Source organism: Ochotona princeps, chromosome 14 (genome assembly GCF_030435755.1).
Source record: "Ochotona princeps isolate mOchPri1 chromosome 14, mOchPri1.hap1, whole genome shotgun sequence".
NCBI lineage: Eukaryota > Metazoa > Chordata > Mammalia > Lagomorpha > Ochotonidae > Ochotona > Ochotona princeps.
The window spans coordinates 7,985,963-8,006,403 of record NC_080845.1 but is presented as its reverse complement, the minus strand read 5'-3'; the positions used below and the strand labels follow the sequence as shown (position 1 = coordinate 8,006,403).

Sequence of the window (20,441 nt, the reverse complement as noted above, 5' to 3'; positions counted from 1 at the left end):
GACCATGTCCACGTGTGATTTGATGATGACTATGAAAAATGCCACTCTTGCTAGAGAGAAGAAATGTCAGAATTTGTATCACTGTTCTTTACAGCAAAAAAGCACAGTCCCTGGAAAGATGAGGCAGGTTTCATTCTGAACAGTTACCTAGGGCACCGCTCATCTCCCAGGCCACAGTGTGTTCTAAGCCAAACACATCTGGCGGCCAGTGGCGGGTATGGGGGTCTGGGGGCCTTTGAATATGGGTGTATCCATCTGAAAGTGCTTGCTGCAACTAACTGATAAAAAAGAGACATTAAAATCCATGTAGTTACTGTAAATGAACTGCATTGTTCTTACTATCTCTTATGTCTATCCCTAAGCCATGTTGTTGGAGGAAAAAAGTAAAAGGAACATGACTAAAAGATGGTAATTTAGAGAGAACCACTGTACAAAAAATACTCTTTCCAACAACAGAGAATCATCTGACATTGATGACAAAAGATATTGTAGAATTAAATGTTCTGGAGCCCAGTGCGGTAATCTAGTGGCTAAAGTCCTTGCCTTTTATGCACCAGGATCCCAATGGGCACTGGTTCTAATCCTGGCTGCTCTACTTTCCATTCAATTCCCTGCCTGTGACCTGGGAAAACAGTCAGGGATGGCCCAAAGCCATGGAACCCTGCAGCCACATACAAACCTGTTAGAAGCTCCTGGCTCCTGGCTTCAGATCGGCTCAGCTCCAGCCATTGTGGCCACCTGGGGAGTGAACCAATGGACAGAAGACCTTTCTGTTTCTCCTCTTCTCTGTATATCTGACTTTCCAATAAAAAATAAATAGAATCTTTTAAAAAATAAACAGAATTAAGGATTCTGCTTTTTGTTCCTTTCCAGAATGCAACCACCCAGACTGGTAGGTTAGTAGACATACATATGTGGTATGAATGAGAGACAAGTGGTGTGCGCATACATACATGTGGGTGTGTGCATGTGCCTATGTGTCGGGAGCCATGCGGGGTGGGGGCTAATCCCATTGTGCAGTTCTTCTAATACAGTTTACAAAATCAATTAAGGAATGCCTATCCATAACAGGTCACCACTCTAGCAAGAAGTCATGCTAAAATGAACTCTCTTATTTTTCTTTGTTAAACACCTAGCAACATTTTAAAAACATTTCAGCTTTATGACTTTTGGCATAAATATGCCCTTGCCATAATTTGTGATACATTTTATAAGTGACTGGAGGAGATTTCATGCATCACTAATTCATACATATAAATGTGAAGTTTGCATTAAACATCTCTAAACAAAACCCGTTTCCTTTCTATTTTTAGCAGGAATTGGATAGAGAAGAGACAAGAGGACTCTCATTACAAAGACTGACCCTCTTAAAATTAAGGCTATTCTGTTTTGAGCATCAACCTGCTGTAAAACATTCCTGGTACCAGGATTTAAAAAGGTCTGAGTCTGGAAATACCACAATGGTTGATTGGCTTAAAGAAATAACATGTTAGAACCAGGGAGAGCAGTGATTGCAAGGGACTGGCAACATTCCAGGCCTGCTTTTAAGTACTCTTAAACTCCTTTGGCTACCAATTCTCAACTCACACCATTTTTTAACGTATGCCAAATAAACCAGGACACCAGTACTATAAAATAGAGAAAGATTCCGGCAGCATGCTACCCACATGCTCTCTAAATCACTAAACTCTCTCAGATCCTGCTTTGTTTGGATACACGAAAACACACGAGAGAATCTTCCTGAAGATGGGCACTTTTGACAGTTGTCTTGAAACACATTATGCCATTTATCACTCACAAGGATATTTTCTACGACCTCTCTGTCACTAAAAGTGGAATTTTTGAAATGTAGCATATGTACCATTTCTTGGTTCAATTTCCCACTAAGAGAAAACTAAAGAGAACAACACGTAGACAAATGAACAACTGCAAAAATAAAACACAGTAAAGTTTCTCAAAAAAAAAAAAAATGGTTCACATGATTCTTGGCCATTCCACTGATGTAATGAGTAAATTACAGTTTCATGAAAAGTTCCTAAAAGGCTCTTCTAAAATTGTTAACACTAACCAATGGCTTATGTTTTTAAAACATACTATTTAACTATCACACTATTTAACTATCTTGGAGTTCTTATATTGCTCCCTGTCCAATATTTAATTAATCCTAATGTAAATACTAGGAAATGCTGAGATGACTGTGTATTTTCTTGTAGCCTGGAAATCTAGAGAAAAGGTTGTTTTCCCCAGAGACATCATTTTTCTGCAACAAAACAAAATGTACGACACTGTTTAGCAACATGCCCAAGTAACTGACAGCCTTTAAACAAGATAGCCTTATGCTGATATAAATTTTAAGTTGATAATTAGAAAAAGCATAGTCTGTGTAACAGTCATAAGAACATGGAGTCATATAATATTTATTTAAGCCAAACAGAATCATACTTCAATAAAAATAAAACAGCATTAAATACCAACCATTCTTAATCATAGTTTAAGTCTGATAACCGCCCCTCCCAAAAAGCAATGTCATCAAAAACAGCCCACAAACCAACCAATACAAAGCTCTAAGCTTTAAACTTTTTGATAGTGTCCATAAAATCCCCAGGAAAGGAGGATATTACAACTCTCTTTGCCACATAGGTGTTTTAAATCATGGTTAAACAGACAGAATGTTAAGAATGGTGTGGTTTTTATTTTCCATAGCAGGTTTATTGACACTTTTTTTTTCCATGAAAGTTCAAAAATCTGACACTACCTGTCCACATAGAAGGGAAAACAGAACTTGGTCAAAGTCTGTAGAACTTCCTGTGGAGAAAGAGAGATAATTTATACATCTAATGGGACCAATAAATCTAACATTAACCACAGCACACAATCCAGCAACTTTACCCTAAAGAAAGAGGAGACAGATGAAGAAATATGGGCTTTATCAATTACATGGGAGGAGTACCAGGCAGTCAATCATGAGAAATAATAAACATGATCAAACTTCATTAAAAATGAAAAATTAATCAAGAATCACACATGGGCAAGCAGCAGGAGCCGTGCAGGAGAGCTCTGAGGGGAGGGAGGCAGTCGGGTTGCTGAGTGTTAACACCCCTCCAGGGACCCTCTCCAGCCTGACCATATGGATCAGAGTGAATAACACCAAGCCACATGGGTTTGGCCTGGCAGGGCCGCTGTTGTTGGCACCGTTTTCCCCTGTTACCTAGAAACAGAGGGGACCGGGATTAGACGGTGCTTCCCAACATCAATAGGCTAAATCACAGCAAAAAAGAAAGCCAACTTGGATATAATTGTCCCTGAACATCGCAACCACATTTTTTTTTAAAAGAGTTTAAAACTTCAATTACTGAACTTTATTAAAAAGCTGCCATTTCTGACAAAAGTTTATTTTTGGGATCAAACTGTAACCATTTTAAGTATGCACTATTTTTCATTAAATATCATAATTGAACACACTTACCTGCTTATAATCTATGAAATCCCCAGCAAAGCATCAGTTTAAATGTCTTTTAAAAAATAACTACAGAAGTATATAAAACCAAGCACATAAATCAGGAATAGGGTACAAAAAGAGATGCACAGCCCAAAAAGTTCTTCATTAGACAATTTTCTTACAGACAGAGAAAAAGAATACATATCGATCCATAAGACATAACATACAATGGTGGCTTTTCCTAATAGATCTACTTCACACATACGAGACACAATCACAGCTAAACACAACTACAAGTAATTAATTATTACTTCCTTCACAGAATTCTCTTTAGTTTGACTTAATTTAACTGCAGGCTTGGATAGCCCACAGTTGGTGCTCATCATGAGTTCATAGACCAACGTTATAAATTTTAAAAAAGTATTCCTTTCATGCATTTGATTTGCTTCTTAACTATTTAAAAGCCCAACTTCAAGACAAAATGAAGAACACATTTTTCAGTCATTGAGAAGCTGGTTCAAATTAAAACAAACCTGCCCATTGCAAATCCTAATCCATGCAATAAATTAAAGATCGGTTTACAAATGTAGCAGTTTTCTAACCAATAATAATGAATTATCAATGCTAACTGAATTGATGCTTCTCGCTTCATTTATTTTTAAAACCAGTTCTATCGTTCAAGAAATAAGCCACATCAATCTAATAACCCACTCAATGAAGCAGAAAGCACATTCACTTGCTCTGCCAGAGCATGTCCCGCCTACATAATTCAATTGAGCATATCCTATTCTCTAGTATCATCTTGGCCTGGCCCTATATATAACACAGCAGTGTTAAGGCATGTCACAAAATAATAAACAGAGCAGTGGAAGGGAATACTTGAGCATGCTCTTAAGAGGCATTATTTCTAACTTACTTAACTTCATACCATGGCATTAGTATACCCATCTAGATTACTGTTAAACTAAATGTTTAAACAAAGTTTGGGAGTTAATGCAGAATCAGAACAAAGGCAATTTTAAAGGTATAACGATGCTCTTATCATGCAGATATGGAGAAACATACGAAACAAAACCTTCACTTTAATGGCCATGTATTTCATTATGAAATCCATGATAACCCATCTAAGCAACACTCTTACTCCTTAAATACACAAAAACATGTCCTTACATGGCTGTCACTTCAAGTTTCAAACACCACAAAGTATCTCTTCACTTCAGTGCATGTACCAAGTATTCCTTATGACTCAGTACCAAGCTCATTCATTATCAATATCAGCTACAGACAGTTCTCCTTCACCCCTCCAAAGTCACAGGTGCAGAAAGCACTGCTCTACTCTGTGCTGGAGCTGCACTGGCAAAAGGCCTCAAAGATTTTTGAAAGAAAGAACCCCCATGGCTGCAAGAAAGCATTGTGCTCCACAGCACACTCAAAGGAATCTAATATGCCCAACTTATTACTCACTACAATATACAGAAACTACTTACCACTTTCAAATGTCAAGAATAATAACCCACCTTGAACTTGTCTGTCAGATAATATTACAACAAATATCAAAATACTCTATGTATGCTGAGTGTAAGCCACCTCCCAGGAGCTTTTCTTTTTACCCAAGGAAGCAGTGATAAGTCTAATTAAGCAGTGGGGACCTGGGGCTGGGGGATGGGGAGATAGGGAAGAAATCCAAGCAGATGTAAGCACATGTTTGTACACTGCAATATTTTTCTTTATGTTTGGGATATTCCACGAGCTTGATATTCCAACATAAGTTAAACAAGATGGTGATCTGCTGTTGGAGGGAAAAAAAAAAAAATCTACTCTGTATCGGGCATAGCCCACACATCATCTACATAAGATGAAATAACCACTTCCCAGTTTGGGACAGGGAAGTGGGATGGGAAGCCAGCAATCTTCTCTTTAAGTGGGGACTGCTGGAATAAACTGATTTGCTTAGTACTGATGTTTTCCTTACACTGTAACATACACATACAACTCCTTCTCCTCTGTTTCCAAAGAAAAGCACGATTACTTGGACGTGAGAAGCACCACTCTCCAAAAGAATGGGCTTGAAATCCCTGACTGCAACAGATCTTGAGCACACGTGTATGCCAGAGTACCCTGCAGTCGCTCCATGCTGACTTCCCTGTAAAAGCAGACGCTAACCACCAGCAAGCCCCCCGTTGGCTCTCTGGAACCTGTGACCTGGTCTGAGAGTGGAGTGGCTTTCTTTCTAACGCGATTTTTCTGTTTTCTGCCCGGTCTCTAACCTGCACGAGCTCTTCAGACAAGAATCCTCAGTGCAACTTGCCCCACTGCCACATAAATCAGACCTTGGAGATGCGGCCCAGCTGATGAAATGTAAATGACCTCATTGCTGAGGCAGGGGTGGGCAGGCTTGTGGGCCAGCTCTCCAGATCAATTCCCAAGTTTATATTTTCACAAATCTTTTTATGTACAGTTTGATTTTTTAACATTTTAATGAGCAAAAAAAAAATGTGAATCTATACTCTCCAGTCACCACAGTTAAAGTGCAGGGCATGAACTAGCTCCCAGGAGGGAAGCAGTCCACCATGTCACCACTGGCTTTAGGACATTTGCCACCTGGTTCCATGTCCCCAGGTTCCAACCCTTTTCATAATCAAAACACTGCTGACATTATAAACCCCAGACGGGTTTTCTAAAATCCCTCCCAATCAATATATCCAACACATAACTTATTGGAGACAACACCAGCTCATTGATTAAGGTGAGTTCAGTAGCAAAGTTTTCAAAATAAATGAGACAAGAATACAGCATTCAACCCCTTTGTGTCACCAGACAATTTATGAAATAGGCAATTTCCAAAAGGGCTTTTCTTCCTAACAAAATATATGATATTTCATGTGGGAAGTAATAAGAGCGGGGCTGGAAGGGAGGGGAGAGAAGGCAGGATGTGTGATGGAGAGTCAGCCAATCCTTCCAGTTACGCATGCATTAAACAACACACACACAGTCCGAGCAGAAAAGCAGCCTCTACCAACCTCTGTCAATAAGGAGATACCAAACCTCCGAGCATGAACCAAAATATCAAATTAACATAGCTAATGCAAATATATCTACAAACGAAATTCAGGAAAGATTTGCAAGTTCACCTTGGTCTGACTTTGGATTCCTGTCACACAATACCAATTCTCACCTGGAAGGCCCATCAAGGGGATGCACACCAAGCTGTACAGAATAGATAATGTTCTGATGGCACTGAACCGCTGTCTTTAATGTGTTGGGCCCGGCACGGTAGCCTAGTGGCTAAAGTCTTCGCTTTGCATGTGCTGGGATCCCATATGGGCACTAATTTGTGTCCCAGCTGCTCCACTTCCCATCCAGCTCTTTGCTTGTGGCCTGGGAAAGAAATGGAGGATGGCACAAGGCCTTGGGACCCTGTACCACATGGGAGACCTGGAAGAAGCTCCTGGCTCCTGGCTCCAGATCAGCTGAGCTCCTGGTGTTGAGGCCACTTAGGGAGCGAACTAGAAGATGAAAAAAAAAAAAACTGATAAAGTGGTAAATGCGTAACATTTTCCGCTCTGGAATCCTACCTGGAAGCCAAACTTAGAAGACTAAAATTCAAGGGGTACTGATAATGAGAAGGCTAGACCAGTTCACTCTGAATCTGTGGTGTGAGGCACGAGGGAGAATAGGAAATCATGCAACAGCCATCATCTCAGATGTCAAATACTTTGCTTGTTTTGTTTCAGTGAAGCCTATAAACCGAAATCAGCTTTATTTGGCAGATAAAAAAACTGACAGTCTGACACAGCCATGCACACCCCACAAACAAATGCCATGGAAAGATAAATGCAGAGGTGGATGACAGTGTCCAGTGGAGTTACAGAATGGTGGGAGATGAGGCACATTCTCAACAGTTTCAAGTGGAAAAAAGAGGGAGGGGGAGAGAAGGAAGAAGAGAGAGGGAGAGAAACAGAGAGAGGAACCCATACCAAAAAAATTAAATAAAGAAGACAGCTTGAATAAATGAATTATATTTTAAAATATGTAAAGCCACAATTAGCCTCTGTGGTTTGCTGAAAGCAGATATAGCTGTGGGTAATTTACCTTTGTTAAAAAGAAAGAAAAAGAGTAGGAAGAAGAAGAGCAGGGCGAGCTGCTGGAACATTTCCTGGGTTTCTTATATCTAATTTATTTGTTCATTTCAAAATGTAAGTGTGTGATGAAGAGATCAGTAGAGCTCAAATTCCTAAAATACTCTCTTTCTATGTTTAATTTTTTTTTAATAGCATGGAGGAAATGCTGACCCTCTAACTCCTGCAGCTGAGAGCGGTGCCACTGACTTGAAAGAAAAGCCTTTGATTGATGATCTTAAACTCAAGTTGAAAGTTAAAAACAGAACACACGCAAAATCAAAACATACAAAAACCCAACAAAATTTCTACTTTAAACTATTTCAAGTCAAGACCATAGACTCCAAGGGAAGGATTACAAAAGGTTTTAGCTGCTTGTGATTAAGAAGGGTAAAAGCAGAAGAACTTGGAGTTTAATTAATACTTAGTTCAAGCACGTTGATCAGAAGTTTCCTAAATGGAAAAACAGGAACTATCTTTTTTTCCAACCGAAAATCCATACTATTATTATTATTATCAAATTTTCAGTTTTTAAAGAACTTTCTAGTGAGGAAAGGCAGCTTTGAATAAGAGATTTTACTGAAAGGCCTTTCAACACTTCAACATAAAAGCTGGGTCAAATTTCTAAGAGGGTTGCTCAAATGCTACACAGTCTGCTTCCTTTCTTTGGCCCATTTCAATATTTACCCCCCAGTTGACTTGTTAAAAGCTTCAGTTGATTTTAATCCATGTCTATGTCATAATTATTGCAAATTGTGGAATACAAATAGACAGAATCAACATTGCCAAGGATAAGTGTACAGCAGTAAGCTCATCGTACTCTGTAAACACGGATCATAATAAACTTTACATCTAAGCTACCAAGAACCTTTAAGTGCATAAGAGGAAGGCTGTACAACAAAAGAATGGCCACCCTCCAAAACTCCTTTGAAGTATCAATTTTCCTTAGTTTTGTAGTCTAAAACAAAAAAATGCTGAACTTTATCTTCAAAATTTTTTCAACAAAATTCCTTTATCCTCTTGCACTCTTCCCGTCAAAAGATTTTGGCGTGCAAAACAAAGCTATTCCGTAAGCACGAGTCTGGGTGACGTCCTCCTCCCAAGATCTCCTTTCACTAACTTTAAAAGGGGCTAAACACAGAGCGGGATTTACACCACCAATGTCAAATGCCAACAATATTCTTAACACTCGTTTCACATATTTCCAAAAAGAACAAATGATCTGGTTATGATCTCTTACAATTAGCACTGGATGGCATCAATAACGTGACTTAATTTTACTCCAAAATATTTTTCCATGTTTGTTTCCCTCAACATTGCAAATTCCTATTACCTGCACATATTTGTTACCAGTGTTTTCAAAAGGAAGAAGAGTTGGGGTGATGGGGAGGGATTAGGGAGTGGTGGGTGGGACGAAAGCCAGCACATACCAAAGGAAAAGGGTCCCCAAAGTAAAACTGCAAACATGATTTCACTGAAGTGACTTGCCCTCAGGAAGATACTACTACGGAGAAAAAAAAAAAGAAGAAAAAAATAAAAGAAAGGAAAAAAAGAGCACTGGTAGAAATACTATTTTGTAAGCATATTAAAAGCTGTCAGCTTTTAAATATTTTAAATGCACACAAAAATGTGCACAGATGGGCAACTTTTCTGCTCACATTAGTCTAGGGGAAAAAAAATCTTTCATTATCAAGCTCAAAGTCCTTGAATTTTTTAAACTTAATTGTGCCTCTATTTCTTAGAATTCACACCCCAAGGCCAAAGCTTTCCTGCCACCAGTCCTTCAAATCTGACTTGGACATTACACGGGAGGAGGCTCCAAGCCTCCCTGAGGTCTCACTCCTTTTACAACACACGGAAAAGCAGTCGATAATGGGCCCATGCTGAATTCACTGCTCTCCACGCCTCCTCTGGGGACACAAGCCTAGCAGATGTGATAAAAACTGTGTCAGAGAAGTGGCTCTAGTTTGTGCCTTAATGACAACTTCAACCTCTAAACCAATACAACCAAAGGACTAACAGAACTGGCTGTTCCTCTCTCTCCTGCCAATCTTCCAATGCCTCTGAACTAAATTAGCACCTCTACCTACAACTTCCCCTGCCACCCCACAAATCTATTCTAATTTTAAATGATAAATGAATTCAACAAGCACATCAGTGGTATAAGTATTTGAGTACCGTGTGTGTGTGTGGGGGGGGGTCCTATAATTAAGCTCTAAGATATATTTCATGTGGTTTATATTTTCTCAAGGTATGATTGAATATTCATATATCTTAAAGGACAGCCTTGGATCACAGCCTCAATAATCACATTAACACGTACAAATGGTAGACTGTTTCCAAATGTTCCTAAAGGTCTAAAAATTATTTTTAAATATGTTCAAACATGGGCAAAGAAAGGAGACATTCTGAGTTATTGAAACATTCTTATTACTAAGGTTTATATGGGAGAATTTTCTTACACCATGGGTGGCTATACTTTCAACTTGTAAGAACTCTTTGTCTCACCTAATGATATGGTACCCCAAAAAAGTGTATTTCTGCTAACATTTTCTAAATTCTGTAATTCAGCCTTCAGATGATAGGTCTTTTTTTCACCAGTGATCTTGAAAGCCTATTCAGTCACAATTGCATACACACTTAATCAGCAATCATTGTTCTGGGATACAGGACTTTGTTGTCAAGACAAGCACCAAAACCTTAAAAAAAATTTTTTTTTCAGAACTGGCATAAGAAAAAAGTGATCTTTGTCAGACAAGGACAAATTTATGCAAATCTTTTATAAACATTCACAAACATTTATTTAGCTTTTGAAATGTTGGCCTCATTTGAGAGCATGAAAATGAGGAGGAGTAGGAAAACGCAAAGGACAGCTTAGAAGCTGGCACGCTACATAAATATTCAGAAGGAAGATTATAGGATTCATGTTAGGCTGTCTTAGGCTTCTCCAAAGTCCACACAGAATAGCAAAGAACAAAACTAACGAGAAGTACAGCAGATGTTAGACAATGCATCAGCCTCTTTTCCTCTCTCGCTTGGCTATACTTGGAAGCTTTTATATTTTCTTTCAATATGGTTAGGTCATTCAAGGATTCTCCTATAGACTGTATTGTGGCTCCAGATCTATAAGCTGGAGGTCTGTCAGCTTTCCAAAAGTTTCCAATGAAAAGGCATTATGCAAATTCTACCTCTCTTCCCCTCTTTCAGGGGGGAAAAGAGCCTCCAGTATGCAGTCGTCGGAGCATTGGAAGCCCCAGCCTTCATTTCTGTATAGCTGTGTTTGCCTCGGGGCCACGCTGCTTGTTTTGACAGTGGATCCCCCTAGATAGTTGGGATTAGTCGAGCTTGTTTAGATAAACTTGAAATCAAGGCCTTCTCGAGGTAGACAGCTAGATGTAGCTACCGAGTTTCCAGCTGCCTCCTCCTTTCATCCCCAAACAACTGCAGATTCACAGTAGCTATCACAGCCACAGGCTATGTCACATACATAAGTACAAAATTAAAGGCTGCTAAAAGAAGCCTTTGTAAGTCTTAGTGCTAAAATAAGGAATCTGTACTGCTTAGTTTATACAAATTATTCCACCACTAGCAGTAAGGAACTGAAATCATCAGTTAACAAGGCATGTTAATCAAGGTTCCTAAGCTTCTTCTGAAAGATAGGATTTTATTTGGGTAATATACCTAACCTTCTACTTATTAGCTCTTGCATGGGAATAATAGTTGAAAATGATGAAAAGGGAATAATAGAACTTACTTATTCAGTAGCAGGGGATGTTAGACCTCATCAATAAACACTGGGAGAAGACTATGGAAACCAAAATGTAAACAGCGAATCTGTTTTTCAGGGAGAATTAGTTAGCAATCAGATTCTCACATCTCCAATCACAGAACTCTTCCAATTCAATGTTTATTTCCCAGAACTTGCAGATTCTCAAAGGAAGATAGAAGAGTCGGGAAATGCATATGCACCACAGATTGACGGTATTTCATTAAAATACAGAAGGCAGGTGATATGAAACACTGCTGGAGTTTAAAAACTGAACAATTCAAACATTTTTCTAAAGTCTAGTCAAGGAGTTTCAGGTTTTATTACTTCCTCTTCAGAAGACCAGCAAAACACAAGAAAACAGAAGATAACATAAGAAATGACATGCATGTGCTTTGAGCCTATATCGTGCTCCATCATACAAATATTAATGTTTATTTCAGCTTGCCTGAGGTAAACAAAGCACATAACTGGGACCTAAACCAGTTAAAACCTTTACCAGAAATATACTGAGCTATTACACAGTAATTAAGCTCTTTCTGACTTCTGATGACACTGTCAAGGCACACAGTGCAGTTTTCAACTGAATTCACAACTCATTCTTGGAGACAGGTTAAGTCATTACTTCAGAGAAAAGTTCAAACCATCCTGGAAATCCATCAATGGGAAATTCCCTATGCAAATCTGCCTTCATTTTGAGTATTTACCTGTAACCTAAAGAAGTCAGCAAGCTTTTCTCTAAGAAAGGTCAGATAGCAAATGCTTGAGACTTTGTGGGCCACTGCCTGTCACATTTTTCTTCTTTGGGTGGTGGGTTGGGAGGTGGGGACATGGCAGCAGGAGATGCCCTTATAAATGGGGGAAAAAAGCATCTTCACTTGAAGGTTATACAAAAACCAGCCCCAGGCAGGGTGTGGTCAACTGGCTAAAAATTTGCCAACCCTGACTCTTAAGTGTCAAGGAGACGATACAACTCACTAATACTCCCAAAGTCAAATTCCTAAGGGTAAAATGCCAGTTACACAGGTTGTCTGGTAATGCAACAATGCACCTGATTATCGCTACGTCAACAAACATCTTAGGCACCAAAATGTGCTTTCTCTTCTTTCAGGGGAAAAAGATTGTTTCGTTTTGTTTTTTAAGATTTATTTTATTTTTATTGGAAAGTCAGATCTACAGAGAGAAGGAGGGACAGAAAGATCTTCTGCTGTTTCACTACTGAGCTGACCTGAAGCCAGGAGCCAGGAGCTTCTTCTGGGTCTTCCACATGGGTCCAGGGTCCCAAGGCTTTAGGCTGTCCTCTGCTGCTTTTCCAGGCCACAAGCAGGGAGCTGGATGGGAAGTGGAGCAGCCAGGATATGAACTGGCGCCCATATGCGATCCTGGCACATGCTAGTCAAGGACTTTAGCCACTAGGCTACTGTGCCCAAAAATGTTTTTAAAGGTGTGTTTATTTACAGAGAAAAGAAGAGACAGAGATGTTCCATTCACTGAATTTACTCTGAGGTGGTTGAAACACCTAGGGCTGAGCCAGACCAAAACCATGAGCCAGAAACTCCCATCTGGGCAGAAGGACCCAACCACCTGAATCATCATCCATTGCTTTCCCAAGTACATTAGCAAGGAACTGGATTGGGAGTAAATCCACTGATACTTGAACTAGTGTCGCTATGAGATGTCACAGGAAAAGAAGGGGGAGGGGCAGCATGCTGGCTCAACTGGCTAATCCTCCATCTCCAAGTGCAGGCAGTCCACGTCCCTTCCAGGCCCTTGCCCGCGGCCTGGGGAAGCAATAAAGGATGGCCCAAAGCCTAGGGACCCTGTCACCATGTAGGAGACCCGGAACAAGCTCTTGCCTCTTGGCTTCAGATTGGCTCAGCCCACCATGGCCACTGCAGCCATTTTAAGGAGTGAGCAGCAGATGAAAGATCTTTGTGTCTTGTCTTCTTTCTGTAAATCTACCTTTCCAGTGAAAATAAAGAAATCTTAAAATTTTTCTTAAAGGTAGAAGAACAAAAACACATTTACACCACACAGAACTCCCACCTGCTCTGTACAGTGCATCCTTCACAAAAGTAAGTCTTTCTCATCCAAACAGCTCCCTTCCACAGGTAAACAGATACACACAGATAAGCGAAGCATGCAATGATGGAGACCTGTTGAGGGTGTTCTTCATATACCAGCTGTGGTAAAAGAAAAGGAGCCTTTTCTGTTACTCCACTTGCTACTCCCACACTCCCCAGTCCTCTGACATCCCCGCAGAACAGAAAAGCGTTTTCTCCTGCCCCTCTCATGACCTGATTGCTGGCCAGCTTTGCAATCCCTTCCACAAGTCATGGTTCCTCTCTTAAAGGTCTGCTTACCTTTCATTTTGATTTCTATTACTTAGTAAATGCCTCTCAGATTCAAACTTTCACTTCTGAACCACCTTTCCAGCACTGGTTCCAACTGCTCATTGGACATTTCTGCCTCATACCCCTAAGTACTTCAAGCTCCTCGTTGAAGTTCCCGGTACATTGTTGTTCACGAATCCCTTTCACCACTAACCTGCTGGATGCCTTCGTATGTCCAGGATTCAAGTGTCTGCCACATTGGTGAATTTCAAGATAATTCTGTGAAAACAAACTTTTGGTTTCTTAAAATCCTTCCAAGCACTGTTTTACAGAATAGAGAACCTAAGCGTTCTTCAAAGTTATCTTAACAAAATGGAGGTACTGCCCTAGTAACAGAATACAGGTAGTGACAGACAACAAGGCAGAGTTTAAGGAGCAAGCACAAGGTTTGGTCCCTGTCAACAAAATGTTTGCTAGCTAGTTGGCAAGACAGATGCTACGGAAGTGAACATGCAGAGACCTAACTGAAACTGCCACAGGAGCTGAGGGACAAGAACAAAATGACATCATCCCACATTCAGATGGAAAGGCCACTTAGGACATCAGAAAACAACAGGAATTCTCCAGGCCAGGAGTGGGAGAGGAACAGGATGAAACAGGCAGAAGTCAGCCCATGCATGAGCAAAGGCCACTAAACAGCTCTTGGCAGTTAAGGAACCTAAAAGAACCCAGCAGGCTGAAGCAGGGGGCTGAAGGAGGGAGTGAAAAATTAGGCTGGATGAGCTGTTGGGGGCCAATGAAGCAAGACCTCACAGTATGTGTGTGAAGGAATCTAGACTTTATGTGATGAGAAGTCACCAAAAGGCTTAAATCCATTCCACTCAAACTTGTGTGGGCCTATCTACCGCCACCTCGTTCTGATCTGGCGCATGCTCTTACCTCGCTGAGGTCCACCTCAACCCTATAGACATCATTCTTAACATCAGACTGACCACACGCTCACAGCCTTACATGTGCGAAGAAAAGGGCATCCAATTGGGAGCCTGCCTGCCTCCAGAAAGGAAGACAAGCCTGGCACAGTGACCCCCATGTGAACCCTGGATTATGGAGAGAGGAGCTGTAGTCAAAGACAGAGACCAGAAAAGGCTGCTGTTTCAAATTTGAGCAGAGCCACCATCTTGAGTTTCTAAAGAATGTGTCTCCCGTCGTGTCTGGCCTGTCTTCAGAGCTCCTGCAGTCCATTTTCTTGTATACAGAGAAAAAAAAAAAACCCTGTGCGACTTTTTATTGCAACATTCTACTGGATATCTTCAACACTAGGAAGCCATTCATTGAAAACTATTGTTTTTAACAAATCACTGCGGGAAAGTAACAATACAAATTACATACCCTGGGCTAAAAGACACTTCTCAGATTCAGAAATGTTGGCCTAAAAGAAAAAAAAAATGTGCATCTTGGAATTGATGAAATATGTTTACAGAATTGTCTCCCCTACAGCCTGAGTTCAGAAAGGTGGGTTTATAGCCATTGTCAGTGTACTCAAGATGCAGAGAAAGACTGCATGAAAGCAGATTTCGAGGAGAGACAAAGCCAGTTGCTGAACACTCACTGTTGCCAGGTCCTGAGCTAGCAGTCCACACTCTTCCTGCTGAAGATTCAGAGGAAGAAGTGAGACCATGCTGGACAAAGCACACTCTTGAATTCATCAGAGAATCAAACTTTAAGGCTAATATTTATTCTTTTTTTTAAGATTTATTTATTTTTATTGGAAAGTCAGATATACAGAGAGGAGGAGAGACAAAGAGGAAGAGCTTCCATCTGATGATTCACTCCCCAAGTGAGCGCAACGGCCAGTGCTGCGCCAATCCAGAGCCAGGAGCCAGGAACCTCCTCCAGGTCTCCCACGCGGGTGCAGTGTCCCAGTGCATTGGGCCGTCCTCGACTGCCTTCCCAGGCCACAAGCAGGGAGCTGGATGGGAAGTGGAGCTGCCGGGACTAGAACCGGTGCCCATATGGGATCCCCGCGTGTTCAAGACGAGGACTTTAGCCGCTAAGCCACACCACCAGGCCCTAATATTTATTCTTGACATAGAAAAATGAAAGGAACAGAGAGAGATTTTAATGTTTGTATAAACATTGTAATAGTCACTTCTATCCAAATGTATCATTTGGGCCTAACATATGAATTATGTATATCATTTAAGATATCCAATTGTCTTAAGTTTCTGATTACGGAATTAATCTATCCAGCTCTTATTTTATTTCTCCCATATCAACAGTCACCTTTTCTCCAGAGTGAAATGACCAGTAGAAAGAGCTAACAAAGCACCTACTATATATCAGGTGTTCCCCAAGTCTCACATATGCTCAATGAGGCTACACAGCCATAGTCACCCTCGTATGGATGTACTCAAAAACCAAGTACAGTTCCGATCAGGCTGTGTGGGGGAAGTAACCTGCTGGCCTCTCTAGCCAAGAAAGAGGCTGGCTATCCATCCCTGTGGCATCATCCTCTTCTTTGCAGTCACACACACTCAGACGGCCACAACTGTGCAGCAGTCGCCCTCCATGCTGAGCTGAGATGAAGTCCTTCTTCCACCTTCTATATGAATTGCCAACAGTGCAGTGCAAGCTTATGTTGTTCTGCGAAGGAGTCTGAAGGTAGCATGGCCTTACAGGCCAGCCCAGCGATGTCATGGCTTCCATTGCACTCTTACAGGTCTCTGGATCAGATACCATGATCATCACAGCCTCGGAGGGATCACGAGGATAAATGGATGGTTCATCTGCTATGGGTTTGGACTCTTGGGAGTCCGGAGAGAAGACTTGGTTTCCATCACTGCAGTCTTACCAACAGTGAGCCCTTATCTACGTTCTAGAACTAAATACAATACCAGACACCATCGAGCAACAACAAGTGGCTGAACCTTCTCTTTCCTTCATGTCTTCTATGCAGTTAGAAAACAATTACCTAGACAAGTTCAGGTACTCTGTATAGAAAAGACTTACTTCTTCTCTAATTCTACAAACTCATTGTCACTTCCTTACTTTAGATGAAAAAAAAAATGCTGCAAACAGTAAAGCCTTGGCCTAAAATGACACACCCAAGTTAAAACTCATATTACATGGGGTATCTTGGTCTTCTGAATTTTCCTTTGGGCCAAACATGCAACAACACCCATGAAAAAAAATAATAAAAAATACAAGAAGGCTTTTAACATTTGAGAGTTGATCATTCTTCATAAGTAAGATATGGAAAATGAAAGGTATTTCTAAGCTGACATTAAATGTGTTTATTATAACAGATACATTTCTGTAAAATCCAAAAACATTTCTCATTTTGCCAGGAGTTGAGATTGAGAGAAACAAAAAGCAACACAGCAGAAGTAGGAAGAATGCTCTGATAAAAATAATGTTCTTGACAATATATAGGTCATTCTTCTATAACTAGATATAAAAAAGCCTCAAGCTCACAATACATTTCAAATACAGTTCAAAATTTTAAACGCTCTGGTTAAGCTTCTGATGGGTAAGTTGGGGCTTCATAATGTATGTTTTGTTAGTTCTACCTAGCCCCATTTTGAGTCCTAGGGTTACAGTGTGGACATGATTTGGTCATTTATTGCTTAAATTATATGTGTGACCCCATAATCATCATGGGCAGTACCAGGCAGGCCCTAGAGGCTATGACACAAATCAACCAGAATTTCTGACTTCCTGTGTAGGGGAGGGAAAAGACAGGAAAATGCATATAAAGTGATGGTTAGTTAACTTGCCTGACAGAAATAAAGTCAAGTTGAAGGAAGGTGTTATTACATCTACCTGGGGGATATGAAAGATGTCTTAGGGCAAGTGACATTGAACTGACTCTTGAAAAAAGAGCATTTATTAGATCAATGGGCTATGCAGGCATATTCAGAGATAAAAGCTGTGTGAAAAAATGCCTTTTTCACATTGTATCTTCAAGATTTAAAGGTAAGTAAACAACCTTTGATTAGTTCACTACCAATTATTTTATAAATATCTTTTCATTTCTACCCACCACCATCTGCTATATGCATGAATACATACATGTGCAACCCAAAGTCTGCACTTCATAACACAGCAGATTCAAAATCTGAAGCTGATCAATGCTGGATAGTTGACAGTTGTGGTAGTCAGAGGGATCTTTACTATTCTGCGCTCGAGTATTTAAAAAATGAAAGCTAAGTAAAACAAAGTACTGTGTGTAACCAAAAGGGCTTACTTACAAGGACAGTGGGACCCATTACTAAATTTCTGAAGTTTTAAACATGGGAATTCCAACACACGTATTTCTTAAGTATCATAAAATAAATTTTAAAAAATTTATTTGAGGGCCCAGCACAATGGTCCAGTGACTAAATCCTCGCCTTTCATGCACTGGGATCCCATATGAGTGCCGGTTCATGTCTCGCCTCTTCCCCTTCCTATTCAGCTCCCTTCGTCTGGCCTCGGAAAGCAGTGGAGGACGACCCAAAGCCTTGGGACCCTGTACCCACACGGGAGACTCAAACTGGGAGACTCAAGGTGGGAGACCCAGAAGAAGCTCCTAACTCCTGGATCCTGGTTCCCGGTTCTGGATGGGCTCAGTTCCAACCATTGCAGTCACTTGGGTAATCAACCAGTGAACGGAAGATCTTTCTCCATTTCTCTTCTCTATAAAAATCGGCTTTTCCGGGCTCGGCGGCGTGGCCTAGCAGCTAAGGTCCTCGCCTTGAAGGCCCCGGGATCCCATATGGGCACCGGTTCTGATCCCGGCAGCTCCACTTCCCATCCAGCTCCCTGCTTGTGGCCTGGGAAGGCAGCTGAGGACGGCCCAATGCTTTGGGACACTGCACCCGCGTGGGAGACCTGGAAGAGGTTCCAGGTTCCCGGCTTCGGATCGGCGCGCACCGGCCCGTTGCGGCTCACTTGGGGAGCGAATCATCGGACGGAAGATCTTCCTCTCTGTCTCTCCTCCCATCCAAGTACTAACCAGGCCCGACCCTGCTTAGCTTCCGAGATCAGACGAGATCGGGCACGTTCAGGGTGGTATGGCCGTAGACTTCCTCTCTGTCTCTCTTCCTCTGTGTATATCTGGCTGTAATAAAATGAACAAAAATCTAACAAAAAAAAAATAGGCTTTTCCAATAAAAATTAATAAACATTTTAAAAAATATTTATTTGAGACCTCTTCCTCATCATTTCAGGGATTTTCATGTTTCCAGGACATTTTAGCACATCCATATTTGAAAACTGTTTCTGTCTCTCTTCTTCACCTGAAAAAGGACTCTCTCCTGTGTGACCTCCGTAAATGTTGGTCTAGAAAACAAGGGTTTGCCAACTGAGCCATATATGAGATATATGTGGGTATGGACGAGCCGTGGCTGGGCTGAAACTCTCAACAGCAGGAACCAGAATGGGTTGAAGAGCGGTGCTAGCCGAAGGACCTGCTGGTATGCGTGAAGCCTGACACCAGGAAGGGGTCGGATGGAGGAATCTGAACAGTTCCTCTGACAGGACACTGACCCTACAAATAAACGCAGGAAGCATGGAGGTAAACAACCCAGAAGAGGCTTTGGAAAGTGACCCACTGGCATACATTTGGCTCGGGTTGGGGGCAGACCAGGCTGAGTCAGTTCACGTCATCCACTGGCAAGCCCGAGCGCTGGAACTGTGGGGGCCTGGCCAAGTTTGGTTGCGATTAAAAAAAAAAAACAATACAAAACACAAAACGCCAAGGCGAAATGGCCTGTGCCAGTAGGGAATGCAGCACCCGACCAGCACACCTCCCACTGGTTTAGGTGAGGGACGAGTGTGTGATGGGCAGAGCCGGGGAGAGCTGCAATACTCATTGGTTCCAATGGAGGTCGGGGCTCAGAATAGATCCAACCCAGGGGTTACAACCACCAGCTGATCGGAGTGATGGACTGTGGCGGGCACTGTGCTTACTAGTAGTACATGTAGGAGCCTAGACTGGGAACGCCTCAAAGTTTCTTTGGGGATTCCCCTGAACAAAATGGAGGAATCAAAACATTACCCAAGAAAAGATGGAAGATGGAGTAGATCAATCAACCACCTCAGCTATATGCTTGCAGCGGAAAACTGGACAAGGGGAAACTCAAAGATGGACTATGTCGATCAGTGGACTCTGCACCAGCCTCATCGTACCTGGACTGTTGCTGATGATATGTTGGAGCTTCTAATTGATAGAGGTGACGCTCTGCTGGCTCTGCCTTCAAACCTGAGAGGGCCTCCCTAAGAGGCCATTGAACTTGACTGGACAGTGGGATGCTGGACTCTGTATGGTGTGAGCTTGTAATTAGGGAATCCCAACGGAACCTGAGCTGTGGTTATGCATCATGGTGAAGGAATTCACCATGGGAGAAGGGTTTGGGGTGAAGAGGGGAGAATCCCAGTACCTATGAAATTGTGTCATGTACTACAATGTAATTAATGAATTAAAAAAAAAAAAGAAAAGAAAACAAGGGTTTGGAAAGGGAAAAGTTTCCAGAATTCTTTCTGGAACTATGCTGAAATTCTGCCAGCAAAGGTTAACATACACAACCCTAACATCTCAAAAAACAAATGTACCAGAAGAGGGTTACCCTGCTATTTTAAATTTACCCCTAATTGTGGCAGCAACTATTGAGTTAACGGACATTACTGAATGTTATGTATTATTTTATGCATTTCACACATTTCAAATCATTTAACCTTGCCAGCAATTTTCACTATGACTGTTTCTTAGTACACAAGTGAAGAAACAGAATCTCACAATTATA

The 20,441-nt window shown here is 41.3% G+C and overlaps 1 protein-coding gene across 9 annotated transcripts in view; it reads right to left on the bottom strand.

The window, feature by feature from the left end:
* DENND1A (DENN domain containing 1A) overlaps positions 1 to 20,441 on the bottom strand; it is a 496,909-nt gene that overhangs the window by 329,912 nt on the left and 146,556 nt on the right. For 7 of the 9 annotated variants that reach the window (XR_009246616.1, XM_058672452.1, XM_058672454.1 and 4 more), the window contains exon 4: positions 2,756 to 2,805. The exons of the other annotated variants lie outside the window; for them this stretch is intronic. Coding sequence is in view for 6 of the 7 variants with exons in the window: in XM_058672452.1 (XP_058528435.1) it covers positions 2,756 to 2,805 (50 nt within the window). In the remaining variant the exon portion in view is untranslated. The remainder of the gene's footprint in view (positions 1 to 2,755; positions 2,806 to 20,441) is intronic. 9 annotated transcript variants of the gene reach the window in all.